The 17317-nt window shown below is 35.2% G+C and overlaps 1 protein-coding gene across 20 annotated transcripts in view; it reads left to right on the plus strand.

Moving 5' to 3' along the window:
- Nucleotides 1-17317, plus strand: part of LOC138190159 (titin) — a 149828-nt gene that overhangs the window by 1859 nt on the left and 130652 nt on the right. Inside the window, exon 1 of one of the 20 annotated variants that reach the window (XM_069132951.1) lies at nt 14684-15460. The exons of the other annotated variants lie outside the window; for them this stretch is intronic. Coding sequence (XP_068989052.1) covers nt 15286-15460 — 175 coding nt within the window. The 5' untranslated portion in view covers nt 14684-15285. Of the gene's footprint in view, nt 1-14683; nt 15461-17317 lie in introns of those variants that run through there. 20 annotated transcript variants of the gene reach the window in all.

Raw genomic sequence — 17317 nt, forward strand, 5'->3', positions numbered from 1 at the left:
TTGCTCAAAATTGTAAACTTTCGATGTTTGTTGAAATCGATGTTTCTGTTAAATTTCGATTATTTGTTAAATAGTTCGTGTACCGTAAGGATATACAGGTTGTCCCAAGAATCGTGATACAGTCGATAATAGAACGATTCTACGTGGAAGGAAAGAAATAGGAACTATGGAATAAAATTGTTTCGTACGAGCCAAGTTCAAGTGTTATATTTGACAAATGTCGAAATTCAATTTTCTCGAAAACCAAAATTCTACGAACTAACTTTATTCTACAGTTTTCATCTGTTCCTCCACGTAGTATCATCGTATTACCAATTGTTGTACCACGATTGCTGAGCTACCCTGTACGATAAATGAAACTTAATTGTACGTATAGCGCTAGTACCAGTTCCAGTAAACTCCATATCCACTTCCATCACCTGTCCATTTATTTCTGTCTTTAATTGTAAATTTCGTTCGTAAATTTGTACCGGAAAATATTTTGTACAAAAAAGGTATGAAAATCGTCCGCTAGATCACAGACGGTTAAGCGTTGTATAACAAAGCGTTGTAGACCGCTGAATTTCGATTCATCGGCTCGTGGCAAAGACAAGGGAGCGTTTCAAAGGCTTGTCTAATTGGCTAACCCACATTCAGGGTCCTTCGGACGATTACTCGCGGTCGTCCGCGAAAATAGCATTCGACGTGCATACACGCGAGACCAGGTGGGTATCCTCCGTTGATTCCACACGTACGGGAAACAGAATGTGTGGAGAGTACACGAGTTTTTGGTGGTGAGGCGGACGTTGAATCATAGACTGGCCACCCCTCGAGTCACTTCGCCCCCAAGAGGCCCTCAAGAACCGAAATAGACGCGTCGCTATGCGCTACCTTGGCGAAACGCGATGATTCACTGGTGACCCATCTTTCGAGAGATCCAGCGATCGCCTGTGTTGTCGATCGTCGAGAATTCCGAACTTTAGGCTTTTTATTTTTTTTTTCTTTTTATTCTTATTTTTATTCGTTCGTTCTTTGTTCTACTTTGCCTGGCTCTCCTTAGAAATAAAGGGTGGTTTACCTCGTGGCGATTCAATCGATAGAAATTTGCTATTTCTTACATCAAGTTTTCGTTCGTTTGATTATTTGGAATTTTTCAGAAGTTTTGATTCTTCTTACCGTATACAGTTTGCTTGAAGCGCGTTGCAAATGGTACAGCTCCATTTTTTCTAATACTAAATTTTCCTCGATGATTCATCCGTTTAGCGGATTTTCTTATCCTTCGAATTTCTTTCTTATTTTATATCAACTGAATACTGCAGCATAAATGAATCATAGCTTGCATTAATCTGCGTATTCTCAAATTACCTTTTAGTGACATTTTCTAAAATAATACCATTCCCCGTGTAGTATTTAAATTCAGTATATTAATTAAATTTAAGTATCGTAGCATACACTGTAATTTGACAGCCATCTTTCTGGAAAAATTGTGATTCTTCTGGAAGATTATTGCGATTGTGTGCAATTAAAAATTGTCCTTTCCTTTGTCAAATATTTTTAGTATTTTTCCAGGTATTTCTGGTCACATTTTTGATCGACTGATTTAATCGGTTACATGACCCACGCGTTTCAGTTGCTTTATATCAGAATACGTAACTGTTATACATATGATTCACTGTATGAACTAACGTTAAAGCAATTCTGAGAAACAAAATATTTTCGTTCCACAGTACATATTTCCTTCGAGTTGATTGATACAAATATATTCGTTAACGATCAGCTAGATAAATATATACGATTAATCGCACTGTTCATATGTAACATCAAGAAACAGATTTCTTTATTTCCTATCGATCAATTTATCAGCTATAATATCCAGATTTTTACTACATTTGCAATGCAGATTGTTCTTAGCTACATACGATCAATTTGATTCTACGATAGAAATTGAAGCAACCTGTAACATAGCTTTCTGCATAGAGATAAAAAAATCCACTTGTTAGGAGAAGTATGTGGTTGAGTGGTCGCAATAAAAGCTATCTATGTAATTTTGTTAAGCGCAACGATGCAAATACAACTTGTACTACTTAGTTTCGATGACTTAGCTCCAGTATTTTTAACGATAAAGATCATATAATTTTGTAGAATGATACAGATATTTTCTATGTTTGCATTAAAAGTTATACACTCGTTAAATGTGTACAAAGACAAATATGTCTATTATTTTAATTAATATTCTTAATCTGTATCTAAGAAACTATAATCTATTCTTCGTAGCAAAATACTCGTATCCATCAACGAGTCAATTTCAAGAACAAGTGGAAACGAGAAGCAAGGTAATAACGTTTCTCGAATATTTTGAACATATCTCTGATTTTGATTGCCAGTTTCTGGCATCCTGGCGTTAGATGTAACACTTAACGAGTTACATATCCTGAAGGCCAGAAATAAACGAAACAGAATCCAAGTCGTCTACTCGATCTTCACGTAAAGATACAAAGAATGGAAATATCAAAGTTATTCGAACGAATTATGCCACGCGCACAGATATTAATTACCGGCTAAAGTCTTAAGACTTAAACGAAATTAAATGAAATTAAAACTCTGCTACCTTAGGAGAGCCTTTACTTAGAGTTAGTCAAAAATCCATGAAGACAAAGAAAGTTACCATTGATGTCTGTAGCAATAACTTTATATTGGAATTACTATTAATTAGATATTAGTTAAAAATAATAGAAAAGTTAGTAGTAAACTTAAATGAAAAATGGAATTAAAACTCTGTTACCTTAGGAGAGCCTTTACTTAGAGTTAGTCAAAAATCCATAAAAACGAAGGTTATCATTGATGTCTGTAGCAATAACTTTATACTGGAACTATTATTAATTAAATATTAGTTAAAAATAATAGAAAAGTTAGTAGTAGACTTAAACGAAAAATGAAATTAAAATTCTGTTACCTTAGGAGAGCCTTTACTTACAGTTAGTCAAAAATCCATAAAAACGAAAGTTATCATTGATGTCTGTAGCAATAACTTTATATTGGAACTATTATTAATTAGATATTAGTTAAAAATAATAGAAAAGTTAGTAGTAGACTTAAATGAAAAATGGAATTAAAACTCTGCTACCTTAGGAGAGCCTTTACTTAGAGTTAGTCCATGAAGGCAAAGGAGATTATCATTGATGTCTGTAGCAATAACTTTATATTGGAATTATTATTAATTAGATATTAGTTAAAAATAATAGAAAAGTTAGTAGTAGACTTAAATGAAAAATGGAATTAAAATTCTGTTACCTTAGGAGAGCCTTTACTTAGAGTTAGTCAAAAATCCATAAAAACGAAGATTATCATTGATGTCTGTAGCAATAACTTTATATTGGAATTATTATTAATTAGATATTAGTTAAAAATAATAGAAAAGTTAGTAGTAGACTTAAACGAAATTAAATGAAATTAAAACTCTGCTACCTTAGGAGAGCCTTTACTTAGAGTTAGTCCATGAAGACAAAGGAGATTATCATTGATGTCTGTAGCAATAACTTTATATTGGAATTATTATTAATTAGATATTAGTTAAAAATAATAGAAAAGTTAGTAGTAGACTTAAATGAAAAATGGAATTAAAATTCTGCTACCTTAGGAGAGCCTTTACTTAGAGTTAGTCAAAAATCCATGAAGACAAAGAACTTTCTATTGGAATTATTATTAATTAGATATTAATTAAAAATAATAAGAAAGTTAGTAGAAGATTCAGTGTATCGTTCAACTAGATCAAAAAAAGGCACTGGGTATGTTTTAAAGCACCAATTTGTAACATATCGACTAAAGTATTTGTAACAGAGAAATTAAGACGAAAGATACTTGCATGAAAGAACATATATAATTCAAGGAGAAAATACTCTCAAAAAGCCATTCAAATCTTTCAAAATAGCATTCTAAAATGACAGGATTTCTATGAAAAATTACATCCTGATAATTCTGGTTTTAATATTTAAAACAATAATACTTTACGCTACAGCTATTGCTTCGTTCGTGTTTACTACATTTTGTGCAAAAGCAGCAAAGTATATCGCTGACTATTCTAAGAAACTCGTCTTGATCTTTTCTGTTCTATTCAATTACCATCTTCCTCTTATTGTTGGATAGTACAGCTGTGTAAATAGAAAAAATAATTAGAAACTTTTGACTGCTGTTGTATACTACTTTCTTTAACGAAATACACAGAGGAAGAATGACTTTGTAATATTCAGGCAATTAAACGAGCCAGTGCGGATTCTGCCGCGTTGCGATTGCAAAAGATCGTACGTTTTCGTTATGCGTGCGTGTTCTTCTCTCACCTCGTAACATGAAACCGAACGCATTGTACACTGTACATGATTCTTGCTCAGCATAATGTCTGAATTACACGCTCGCGCGACTGCATCTGACCCACAACTCGCGCTTCCACTGTCGGTTTAAGTAAAGGTTACTGTTAATCCGATCGTTTCCTCTGCCACTGTCCGCTAATTGATCGTCAATCTGCGTTTCTCAAATGTTTACTTCGATACGAGTCTCTTTTTCGTCGATTTGATCGATGATTCTTTGACATTTTTAAACCTAAACTTTTAAACTTAAAGTAATGAATCTTTTTTCTTGTTCTTGGAGATTCTTAATTTTCAGCATCTTTACTTTACCTTCTTGTCGATATATTTTATAAAAGGATCGAACAATTAAAAAAAGAAATATTACTTTGGACGTCATTTTTTAATATCGTTCGTGGATTAACGTTATCTGTGACCAATAAATATCAACTGAAATTTAAACAAATACTCTGATCGTTCGCTAACTAATTCTACACCCTTTACAGGGGGGTATGGTAAAGATAACGTCACTTTTTCTTGTTCGAACGTCACGAAAGAAAATTGTCGATCTACGTTTCTAATTTATCCTTCCTCCACTAATAGCACCAGATCCGAATTCTTCAATTCTATTCAAATAATCGTAATTTAAATGTTACCTGTGGCCAAGTGATTCTAACTGCTGATCAGACACATACCCGAATTAATTATTCTATTGCCTAATTAATTGGTTGCTTTTCTTAGCGAAGAAGAATCATCACCTTTCCTGCTCGAAATATTACGAAAGAAAATTATCAAGCTACGTTTCTCATTTATTATTAACAAATCCAATTATTAGTATAATAAATTATTCAAATAATTATAATTTAAACAAGGATTTAAATAAATCCTATCGGTATAATTTAAACAGCATCGATATTACTAATCTAATCGATATTACTCTAAATCTAAAAAATCCTAGACGAACGTTGTGCCAACTATTACGTTGCTAAGACGCGTATCTTGAACGCGTATTGCACGCGTTTGTCTCGCTCCGATTCTTCGGGATGCGAAACGCTATAACGGTTGGACAAGATTTTTCCGGGCGTTCGTCGCGCAAACACGGCGACTAATGAACAATTAGGAGATAAATTGGCCGCAGACGATATTATCGAAATGAAATTCTAGAGAAGCAGCAATATCGTTTCGAACGAAGGAACAAATTTATGTGCGTCGATGTTGCTTCGACCAACGTAAACCTTCGATCCGAGCTAATGGCTCATCTGGCACGTACGTTGCTCGTTCGACGATAAATCGTTTCATTGTCGCGTTTTAATTTATGGCCGAACACAGGGCGGCAAAGAGAACAAGTATCGGGTTGGAAACATTCGACAGACTGGCCTTCGACAGGCCTTATTCGTCCGTGGCGATCTGTTCTACCAGGAAGATTGTGTAATTTACCATGGGCGACGAGCCGGTCGTTACATCGAGGATGTTATAAAATTCGTTGTTTAATGTTTAATCTTGGATCTACCAAATCTAAGTCGAAACGAATGACGGAACTTGAAATTCGTTGATCTTAATAAAAAGAACAAAATTTCTAACCAAAAATGTTTAGTTGTTAAGAACGCGAAGGTACGTACGACAAAACTAATGTCGATTTTTGGTGAAATAGAAACATCGTCATGTTTCGTCACAGTGTATTTGCATTTATTATAGCATTTATATATCAATTAATTATGTTCAAGAATATTTCATACGATAAATTGATACTGTGAAAAAGAAATGTAGCATCTGCTAAGAAAATCTTCATCGGAAAATAAGAATACGAGCAAATACTTTTCGTAGACGCTGTGTATTTATTTTTCGTCATGTTTCGTCAGTGTATTTGCATTTATTATAGCATTTATATACCAATTAATTAAGTTCAAGAATATTTCATACGATAAATTGATACTGTGAAAACGAAATGTAGCATCTGCTAAGAAAATCTTCATCGGAAAATAAGAATACGAGCAAATACTTTTTGTAGACGCTGCGTATTTATTTCTCGTCATGTTTCGCCAGTGTATTTGCATTTATTATAGCACTTATATACCAATTAATTAAGTTCAAGAATATTTCATGCGATAAATTGATATTATGAAAACGAAATGTAACATCTGTTACGAAAATCTTCTTTGGAAAATGAGAATACGTACAAATACTTTTTGTAGACGCTGTGTATTTATTTTTCGTCATGTTTCGTCAGTGTATTTGCATTTATTATAGCATTTATATACCAATTAATTAAGTTCAAGAATATTTCATACGATAAATTGATACTGTGAAAATGAAATGTAGCATCTCCTAAGAAAATCTTCATCGGAAAATAAGAATACGAGCAAATACTTTTTGTAGACACTGTGTATTTATTTCTCGTGATGTTTCGCCAGTGTATTTCAATTTATTATAGCATTTATATACCAATCAATTAAGTTCAAGAATATTTCATACGATAAATTGATATTATGAAAACGAAATGTAATATCTGTTACGAAAATCTTCTTTGGAAAATGAGAATACGTGCAAATACTTTTTGTAGACGCTGTGTATTTATTTTTCGTCATGTTTCGTCAGTGTATTTGCATTTATATACCAATTAATTAAATTCAAGAATATCTCATGCGATAAATTGATGCTGTGAAAAAGAAATGTAGCATCTGTTAAGAAAATCTTCATCGGAAAATAAGAATACGAGCAAATACTTTTTGCACACGCTGTATATTTATTTTCTTCGCACAATACTATTTTAATTATAGTCGTTTATAGTATACATATGGGTATACGTGTTTGCTCCGATGCTTTTGCAAGAATTCGACTAAGGTCTGTTGTTTGGCTAAGGTTCTGAGCAAATTTCGTGGAAGTTGATTTTTGTTCGCTTTTATGCTTAAGATAACGATAACAGTATGATCAAAATATGTTCGGGATGCCACGATTGGAATTTTAGTTGCCTTGAAATATGATAACGAACCTGTGCGTTATAGTGTGTGTGAAAATTATAAAAAATAGCTGCTTGGATATCGATGTTAAATTCCAATCGTCGCAGTTAGTTCCAAATTATAACCAACGTTTCAATCGTATTTTGTAATTAAATGTTCTAATTACATGTTCAGGTCATTGTAAAACTACGATTAGCAGATGCGTAATCTGATTATTGCTTTTCTTTTTTTTTTGGCAATGTGCGTCCTGAGAGTTCAGAAAACGAAGCAACCGATTTATATCATTGAGATTTTCATGAAGAGAGGTATCGATTTATGCTGATTAAATAAGAAGATGAAATAAAGGGATCCAATTAAACATAATCGATGCTTAACGAAGAGACAACAGGCAAAGGGGTCTGTTTCCACGTTTCTGGATTTCATCCATGGAGAATCAGCGTGAAATAGAATCAGTCGAACGAAAACAAGCTACTCTTGTTTCATTCTAAACACAATTAATTTCACTGTTAAAAGTATCGAGTCATTTAGTATTTTAATGAAGGGAATACTTCGATCTAACCGTAACAAAATTAATATCCAATATGCAAAATTTCACTGGCAAGTGGATCAAGCTTAAAAATAGTAACAACTAGATAAACATTTTTGGTACCGAAAATAAAATGATTTTGAATATTACATCACATGTCGTAATCTGTCTGCTCCAGAAGCGGAGTCGTTTTAAAGAATCGAGGGTCACGCCCATTTTCGTAAAGAAAATTACATATATACTTTCTTCGCCCTGTATACAAATCTAATATAAAATTTTGTAAAAGAGAATTATTGAAAATTATAAAAAAATTTAACAAAGAAGGGAACAATTTTAATTACAGCTGTACAACGAATACAGAAAATTTCAAATTGTAATTCGATTAAGATCGAAATGAAGCTTCGTCAAATGAAGTTTCTATCTGAAAATGTAAAATTTCAATTTAATTCAAATTTGATTAAGAAAAGAAGAGCTTTGGTTATCTACAAAGCACATAGAAAACAGTTTCGCATTTAATTTGTAGCATGCGATCTTAAAGTGTCCGATAGATCTTTTGATTTGGAAGTACAAAAATATGCATGTACTTTCAACGTTGACTGTACTGCATCGACGAGAGCTTCAAGAGCCAAATTATCGAGGCCTCGTTATCGAACGAGTCCTTCGGCCCGTCGATCGCACGTGAAAGCGAACTCGTTCGCATTTCGCGCGATCGTCGTCGATTGTCGCGACCAGCCGCCTCGTACGATTTTAGAAGGCTCGAATTCATGGCGCGCATGCACGAAATCGGGGGATGTCTACTGCTAAACTTGGCCGAGCCCGCGTTCGTAGGAGTCTAGATGATTTGTACCAGCGAACTCGAGAAAAAGTCAACCACAAATGCGTTTGAAAAGGACATTTCCGTGGAACGCCAAATAGAAAAAGATGAGATGAGATTTTGCTGGAGCAAAGTGAACGACGAGATCGCAGGATGATACGAAAATTAACTTCAATGAACAATTTCTGGTTAGAAAGTCGAAAGAAAATTTTGGGAGGCTTTGAACTTTTTGGTCATTTTTAAAGATATATTTGTTTGAGTTTGTTTAACTGCAGCAGTAGGTTTCCGTGGAGCATATTTTGTGAAAAATGTAGAATTTTTGTGAAAGGTATACGTACGAGTCTGATTTTGGGAAATAAAATTAAGAGCAATTGAATTAACAAACGAAATTCATTTAATTAGTTCGTTTTAAAAAAACGAGGAAAATTGGCAAAGAAGAAGACGCACTAGTTTTATTTTGACGATCACACTGCTTACATTCGTCACCTAATTCATTGGTAGCAAGTCTGCACAGGCAGCCGACAACTTGAGAAAACAATGGGTCGCACGTAACGTAATAGACAACATTAGGGCAATCTCCCACACTATTATTGGCCTAACTGCATCGTCGATTATACTTATCCCTTCCTGAACTTACATTAACAATTCCATTGAAACCTCTGGTATGAAAACTCGTTCAATTGTACCATCCAAATTTCATCTTTATCAAAGATTTTTAAAGCTTTAATAATTAAATAATAACTAAAAATATATCAAAGTAAATTATCGAGATTCTTAACTGTTCGCTTGATTATATGTCAACCAACTTGTCATTCAATCGCAGCCATCAAAATCCATCAGAGCAAATTCGCCAAACTATAATTGCATCAGAAACACTAAATTACTCCGAAGTTACTATGAGAATGACTACAGAGACTACTTAATTTCAATATTAATTACTACGGACCGTTATGCATCCGAGTCTCCCATACCAAAACGCTTCACTCGTAACTTACTTTTTATTAACCTAATATTAACATAATTTTACAAAGAAGAAGAACTCTAATCGTTAGGAAGAAATCCTAACTGTCATCACGAACGCAATTGCTCTAAATTCAAGCTGGGACGATGCGTTCTCGCGCGACACGTCGCGCGTAAAATCTCCACGCCAACGCTCCATTCGAAAGAGCGAGACGTGACATTATCGTCTGTTGTCGAGAAAGGGGATCGAGCAGGAAAATTAAATGAAAAAAAAGGACGAAGAGAAGAAGGAAAGCGAAGAACATAAGCAGAGGTACAGAGAGAGAGAGAGAGAGACGGAGAAAAATGGGAGAAACGAGCACTGGACGAAAGAGAGGAGTACGCCGGCTGCACGAGTGCACGCACGACTGTATGAGAACCGAAGAGGAAGGAGAACGTGTCGGAGAAAGGGGCTGAGACGAACGGGGAATGGTTTGAAGGGGGGAGACAAGAGCAAGGGTGTGAGAAGTGCGTAGATGCGTGGGCGTCTGTCAGTGAGCGCGAGAACGCTGCGTGAACCGCGCGTCGACTTGCGGCTCCGCTTGAGCCACGGGTTTCTCGTTTCGAATTAATCGTTAAGAGGATTCGATCGATTTGAATAATAGACGAGCATCAACTTGCTCGAATGGTAGAGAATAATCGAGTAAAGCCTGATTCACGTTAGCGATCAAAGGTACGGTCAGATGACGATCAATCGAAGACGATTTCAAATTTAGGATTTTATCGAGGCATTTGCACTAAACCGTGAGAAACGATAAAATCCTATCGTAGTCTCTTTCATTTTTATTCGTTCACTCGAAGAAAAGACAATGTTCTGCAACTATACTTCGTGACTGAAATCGTATAGCTCGCTGTAATTCCATAGAAATTCAATTGAACGGTGGTCCTCCGTGTTCCTTTTCTACTGTTGATTTTGATCAGTGAGAAACTAACGCCACGGTCAACAGATTTTCATTGGAATCGACCTACTGTGAATGCTCTGGTTGGATCACGAGTAAGCGATTTTCACCGGTGCTTGACTTGACGTAATACGAGATCGCTGGTGTGAATCAAGCTTTAGGAAGGTTTTTAAGTAAGACGGAGTTTTGACAGTGACGATGACAGTTTAAATGTTCGAATGCGAAATTTCACTTGGATCGCGGTTATGGCCTTGCACGAGGAACGGTTGTTTTCTAGTAAATAGTACATACGGTGCCTACAAAAAGTACTTGTGCACATCCGCATTTTCCGACGATACGTTCTTCTAGCTAGTCCTACATTTCCTTTTCACAGTATCGTATTTTTGCTGTCATACGCAAGTGCTATTGAACAGTACAACGTATCGTATAGAAATACGCTAGTTTTTCTAGCTACTCTGTGTATGTTGGATTAATTTTGTATTAATTAGTGATTCTAGGGTTGGTTAATTGGAGCTTAGGAAAGAATTTGTTGAGTGGTTGTCAAATTTTCCATCCTCGTTTCGCATCGAGATTGTTAATTCAGTTTTAATTTCATCTTAGAATTAAGTGTTAATTTTGTTTCAATATAATATATTTGATACACTTATAGCTTTAATTTAATATAATTATAATGTATAATAAATTAAATTAGTGGTTAATTTTGAGATTGGGAAAGAAATTGTTCAATAATTGCAGAATCGCGATTGGATTTTTAACTTCTACAGGAAACGACATTTTGGCTCAATTTAGATTCAATGTAATATATTTAATATAATTATAATGTATAATAAATTAAATTAGTGGTTAATTTTGAGATTGGGAAAGAGATTGTTCAATAATTGCAGAATCGCGGTTGGATTTTTAACTTCTATAGAGAACGACATTCTGGCTCAATTTTGATTAAAATTAGAAAATTGGAAGAGTCCTTTAGTGGTTATGGGATAAGTCGGTTGGATAAAAAGATATTTGTTTAAATTCCATGAAAATAACTGTGGACTTAAACGAGCATCTTTCCCTTTAAATGAAAGGATAGAAATTCTATATGCGTTTAATGTTTTTAAACGATATTTTGGTTAATTTCGTTGAAAAAGCATGGAATTATATTCAGGAAAAAATTGGTGTTTGATCGATCTGATTTTTCTTGAGTAGGTGTTGGAAAATGGAGTTGTTTACTGATGATATGATAGGTTGGATATCGCAAAGTGGAATTAATTTGCGGTTTCGATGTAAATGAATATCTGATTATGTATATAACAATCAATTTGCCGGCATAGTTGCATCGTATTGCGATTTACCGTTCAATGAAATTCGGTGGGTTATTTATGAAAATAAGTGAACAACTATTCGTCATAATTGAGTCACTTCTTTTAATATTTCAAGGAGTATTATTTGTATTAAATTTTCCTAGTGTGCATTATTCATTGATGAATCAATAGCAAGGAGCAAAGGATTATTAATAGTAACAGAGTAACCAGTAAGGTCGTAGTTGATCGTTTGTTTCTTAAGGCATCAGAAACTTACATATCTATTGTCTATTTATAAAAGTATAACATGTTCGTGATAATATTTTCAATGTTTGCAAAGTATTTACAGCTCTGCTAAATATTTACAGTTTAAAATTTACAAAGATGCATATAGACTCGTATAAATAGTCTTATAAATTTATTCGAATGATAAAATAGAAATTATATTGTTAAATAATAAATATCGATTATAACAAATAAGTAAAAAATCCGAATAAAATAATTTTGAATTTTTTAAAAATATTTACATCAGCAAATCAATCTTAGTGAATAATGAACGCTATAGCGAAAAGCGTTGAATTTCCCTTGAAGATAAATTGATCCATAAATTTGGTGGATTATTCTGTCATCAGACGTGAATTTCTCAATTCAAGACGTAGGTTTTGAACGACGTTCGTTCCGGGTAACTAGGACAACATAATACTGTTAGCATAGTACGGGTTTTACTATTAGAGACACCGACTGACGTGAAAGTCTAGGTCCTTAATGAATAAATTTTCGATATTGAGCAAGATATTCAGTGGGACAAGTTCACGTTGCTCCACATCCTATTCTTCCTGTTGCTCTTAATAAAATTATTATGTAAATTTGATATGTTTATGGGTTAAAACGTACAAGACACATTACGTAAACGGCGAACGCAAAAATTCTGTATATAAAGTATATATAAATTTATATATGTCACAACATTGCGCCATCGTCTTAACAATTCTATACCATTCGATATCAAATACACTATCAAACAATTTTGTACTAAAGTAAAAAACATTACTAACGCGAATAATTGCGCAAGCGAATATTCCTATAAATTCATTGAGGATTTTTAAAAAAGATCGGAAAGGCTCAATGGGAAAGGTAAGAAAAGTACATTTCTTTCTGAAAATGAATAAGTAGAGCAGATAATACACAGGATCCGTATTTATCTAGAGAGAAAGAATCGTAAAAGTCTTTTTAGGACAACATACAAACTTTCTACTAAAATTTATTACAGCTGATAACCGTAATTTTCTCAAATTAAAGGAAGAAAGAGAGTTCCGAATCTTTGAATTCTGACAGCACGTGAACGATATATCTATACGAATTTTGCCTCTTCTTCCATTTAGATACAGAACCTGTATCCTTTTTAGACGTATTAAACCTTTTCAAAGCATCCTGTAGATTCTTACAGTCTTATCGTTTCTGAAAACGATCCAATTTCATCGAACATATTCTCTAACGTCGTAAACATTCCTTTCTTCGATACCAAGATTTCCCGGAAAGCTTTACAATATACACATATATCCTTTATCATGTTATTGTAAATCATCTGAATATCGGGATCCATTCGCTACAAGTAGCTACGCTTAATACCAAAATGTTAACGAACATGTCAAACAGAAAAAAAAAATGTATACTACGTATCATAGGCAAAAGTGCTGGTTTCCCAAAAATAAATCCAGAAAGTGAGGCAAAATCCAAGAAATGTAATCTTAACGATATGAGTAACATTCACTCGTCCGTGACGTGTCTCTTCCCTTTTTCGTGGCTCTAGGGAAATCCTGAACATTCTTTTATTTTCGTCACCAACGCTACTCTTTTCTTTCTTCGACTTCTCTTCCCCTTGTCTCTTCTATTAGAAATAAAAAGGAAAAACTGAAACGATAGGGAGAGAGGTTGTTCGATCTCTTCGAGTTGAAAATTTCGTTGCCATTCCTCCGAGCTTTTCAATTGTTGCAGCAAACACTGGTAAAAATATTGGCACATGCTCATACCTTTCAATGATGCAGATTCTACAGTTTATTTCCATAGAAAATAGAAATTTCATATACCCTGGACCTAATTGATCAGTATATAAATAAACTATGATAAATACAATAACGTACCAGTACGTTATTGTACGTACGTTCACGGCCACAGTATGTGACCTTTTATTCGTTTATTGACATATACAACATAAATATTCAAATTTCTTAATACAGGCAATCTTTACCGAACACCCTGTACATTCTTAAGAAACAAGAAAGAAAAATGAAAAGGGAATGACGCAAATGAAAATAAGTCATTGTTGAAGAATTGATATTTTAGTTTAATTGATTTTACCAACGACCATCTTTAAAAACGAAAATTACGAACGATGAAGATATGTTTTGCTCTCCGTTAACCATTATCAATGGCGAACAATTTTTTTTTTTTCAGTTAGTTAAAAATTAATCAATCATTCCATTTTTCGAAAAATCTCTAAGATTTACTAATCATCGTCTTTCATCTAAACGAAAGTTATCTTTGTCTCGATGACATTTGACTTGAAAACTTCAAAAATAACTGTTATTTTTGGTGATGATTTCCATTCAAAGAAAGGCAAGGAGAGGGAGAAGGTATAAAAAAAAGGGAGAAGGAGGAAGAAGAAATAGGAAAGTAAAGTGAAAAGGGAGGGTCTGTTTCTACAGGGTACGATTAATCTCTCGGTGTGACGAGGGTGTGAAAAATTTCAATCGCTCGGTCCTCGTTCTTCTCGCGCATCGTCGCTTGCGTCGAGACGCTCCACGTCCCCACCCCTTTCCCTAAACAGATCTAAAACTCCCCCCTCCCACCAATTCGCCCCACGTCCTCGTGGAAGGCCGTGTTCGTTTTCCGCAGCGGCATCAGCCGGCAATTCGCATTCGACCGACGTCTTGGTTTAAAGAGTCTCGGGGACAAGACTTTTTGATGATGACTTGACTTCTGCCGACTGGAGTGAGCCGCGGCCTCAGGCAGCACATACGAAGAAGTATACTACGAAGCAAGCTAGAAGCATTAGCGAAAATACGAGGATTAAATAATTAAAGGAGAAAAAGAAGAGATTAAAGAAGAAGAAGAAGAAGAAGACGATTTCTAGTTAGCGGCGAACCAGAGAGACACGTTATAGAAGAGGATTTATCAATTATTTCGAATCGAGTAATCGCGAGTGACACGAGGATAACAAGGATAATAATCCTTGGATCTGTTTTTTCTCGGTTTTCAATTTTCACCTGTTTTCTCTGATTTTTATTTTTTTGTTGTTGTTGAGTGGCCAGTGAGGGAAGTTTTGTACGACGTTTTTCGTATTTTAAAATCGATCGACGGGAGTAAAAAGAAAGAAGAGCGTGGGGCGAGATTATTCGAGCCCTTTCGCGTAAAATTTTTGTGACCGATCCACGAAGAATCGACCGAAATAATCGATCCTCAACGACTTGGATTAATTCGATTGATCCAAGATGAAGCGACAACCGTCACAACAGCAGCCGCAACAGCAGCAGCAACAACAAACGATGATGCATCAGCAGCAGCAGCAGCAGCAAACTGTTACCCAACAACAGCAACAACACCAATACATGCAACAGAGGACCGAACGACAGGTCACTCGGCAGCAGATCACCAGTCAGCAGAGAGGTCAGTTCGGTGATGATTTATCGATCACGATTATCACGAAATCCGCTCCACTTTCGAAACCTGTCGAAAAAATTCCTTCCTTAGCTCGTCCTCGAAGTGGAAAGAATTTGAGACTTTAAAAAACGCGTGGAATCAGCGATTAGAATCATTCGAACAGGTTCATACCGTTATTACGAAAATTAAACAGTTAACAATTTTTTAATTTCGCGATTCGTTTAACAAGGTTATAGCTTCGCAGGAATCTAATTTGCATGCGTATGATCGCGTATTGACAGATAGTTTGTCGAATTTAGGCCATACCCTCTTCAATGGCACTCTATTTTCTAAAAACAAGAAGAATTCTACTTCCATCGACAGATAAGAGAAAATTAAATCCAAAGTTCTGTATTCGAATTTTGAATATTTCAAAAGTTTCTTGCTTCCAATTTTTTTTTTTTTTTTTTTCTTTTTAATTACGTATTTTAAGCTTCTTTTCTATTCATTTGGTAGACGAACGAAACAAAGAAAGTTCCTCCACCATTTTTTAACCTTTTCTATTTTCCTTCGCGTTTTCTCTTCCTCGACGAATTGAAAAGCAGAAGACAAATTCTGATAACTTTTGAATTATTCGGCCAGTGCGAACGAAACAAACAAAAAGGAAGTAGAAAAATAAATCGGAGGAACCGTCGGATTTCTTAGCAGAGGCTATATCCCCTCGACGAATATTCTATTTTCGAGCGACAGCACCGCCCCTGCGCGAGCTCTAAAGATAGAAGTTTTCCACGTTGTTCGACGCCAACGTTTCGAAAATTCCTGCACGCGCGCCGCATAAACGTTTCGTCCCTCTCGTTAAGGGTCGCCCTCCCCGAAGAGGGTGGCCATGGATCGCGTAAAAACCAAAGGCGCTGCCGCGGCAGCTGTCAAAATCGCAGTCAGTCTGACCCTCTGGCTCGTTCGTCGCTGGCATATCTGTCATTGGCCCGTGGATTGCGTGCCGTCTGTGCTCTCCTTCCTTCCTCGGAGGAACAGAGAGGAACAGAGGGAAAAAATGCGGCTTCTAAATTCGGCCAGACACACTTTCCACGGGGAACCCATCTCACTAGCGCTCGTTACCTCGAGATTCGTGCTCCTCGATAATCTTTAACTAATTGAGAGTAGCTAGAACATTGGGGTAAAATCGGATTGCTGAAGGGGAAAATTTTTACCTTCTTTAGGAATTTCTTTGGCAATTTTAAAAGTCCAACTTTTGGTATTTAAAATAGACGTGTGTTCGTTTGAGAGATTTTTTATACGAGATTGTTGCTTTTTAGAGTAGTGGTTGCAATTGAAGTATAATTGACGATAGAATATTAATATAAATTGGAATCTGTTGATGATATTCATAATTATAATTTGTTATTTATATTATTCCATTATATATGTTATATGCTAAATTGAGTCACACAAGTTCAGATTTTGTTAAATAAATATTTAGTAACTAATTTCATACGTTGCGAATTCTCGACTAAAGAGCAACCGGTCAGGTCAAACCGATCGGTCGATATCGCGTACCTCGAATGACTTAACGGCTCAAGGTGGAAGAGTTTTAATAGATCGAGTGTTAGAGTAAATCTAGCACTGTATTTGCACTTGTTGTATGAAGTAACGTTTGATGTTATGAACACAGCGGTGGTAAGATCTTGTTGAGAGTAAAGTATTTCACCCGCACGGTACGATGTCTGATGATGAACTGTCCTCCTACGTTGCTGATTCTCTCTACTAGCCGTTGGGCTTCGTCTGTCCATCGTGTCCTTCCGGCTGGTCCTATCCCGGGGTTTTTTACCTGACCTCGGAGTCATTAGGTTTACAGTTCAGGGAGGACATATAATTCGGAATTTT

The sequence above is a fragment of the Bombus flavifrons genome, chromosome 1, assembly GCF_040668555.2.
Source record: "Bombus flavifrons isolate JBK064 chromosome 1, iyBomFlav1_principal, whole genome shotgun sequence".
Taxonomy (NCBI): Eukaryota; Metazoa; Arthropoda; class Insecta; order Hymenoptera; family Apidae; genus Bombus; species Bombus flavifrons.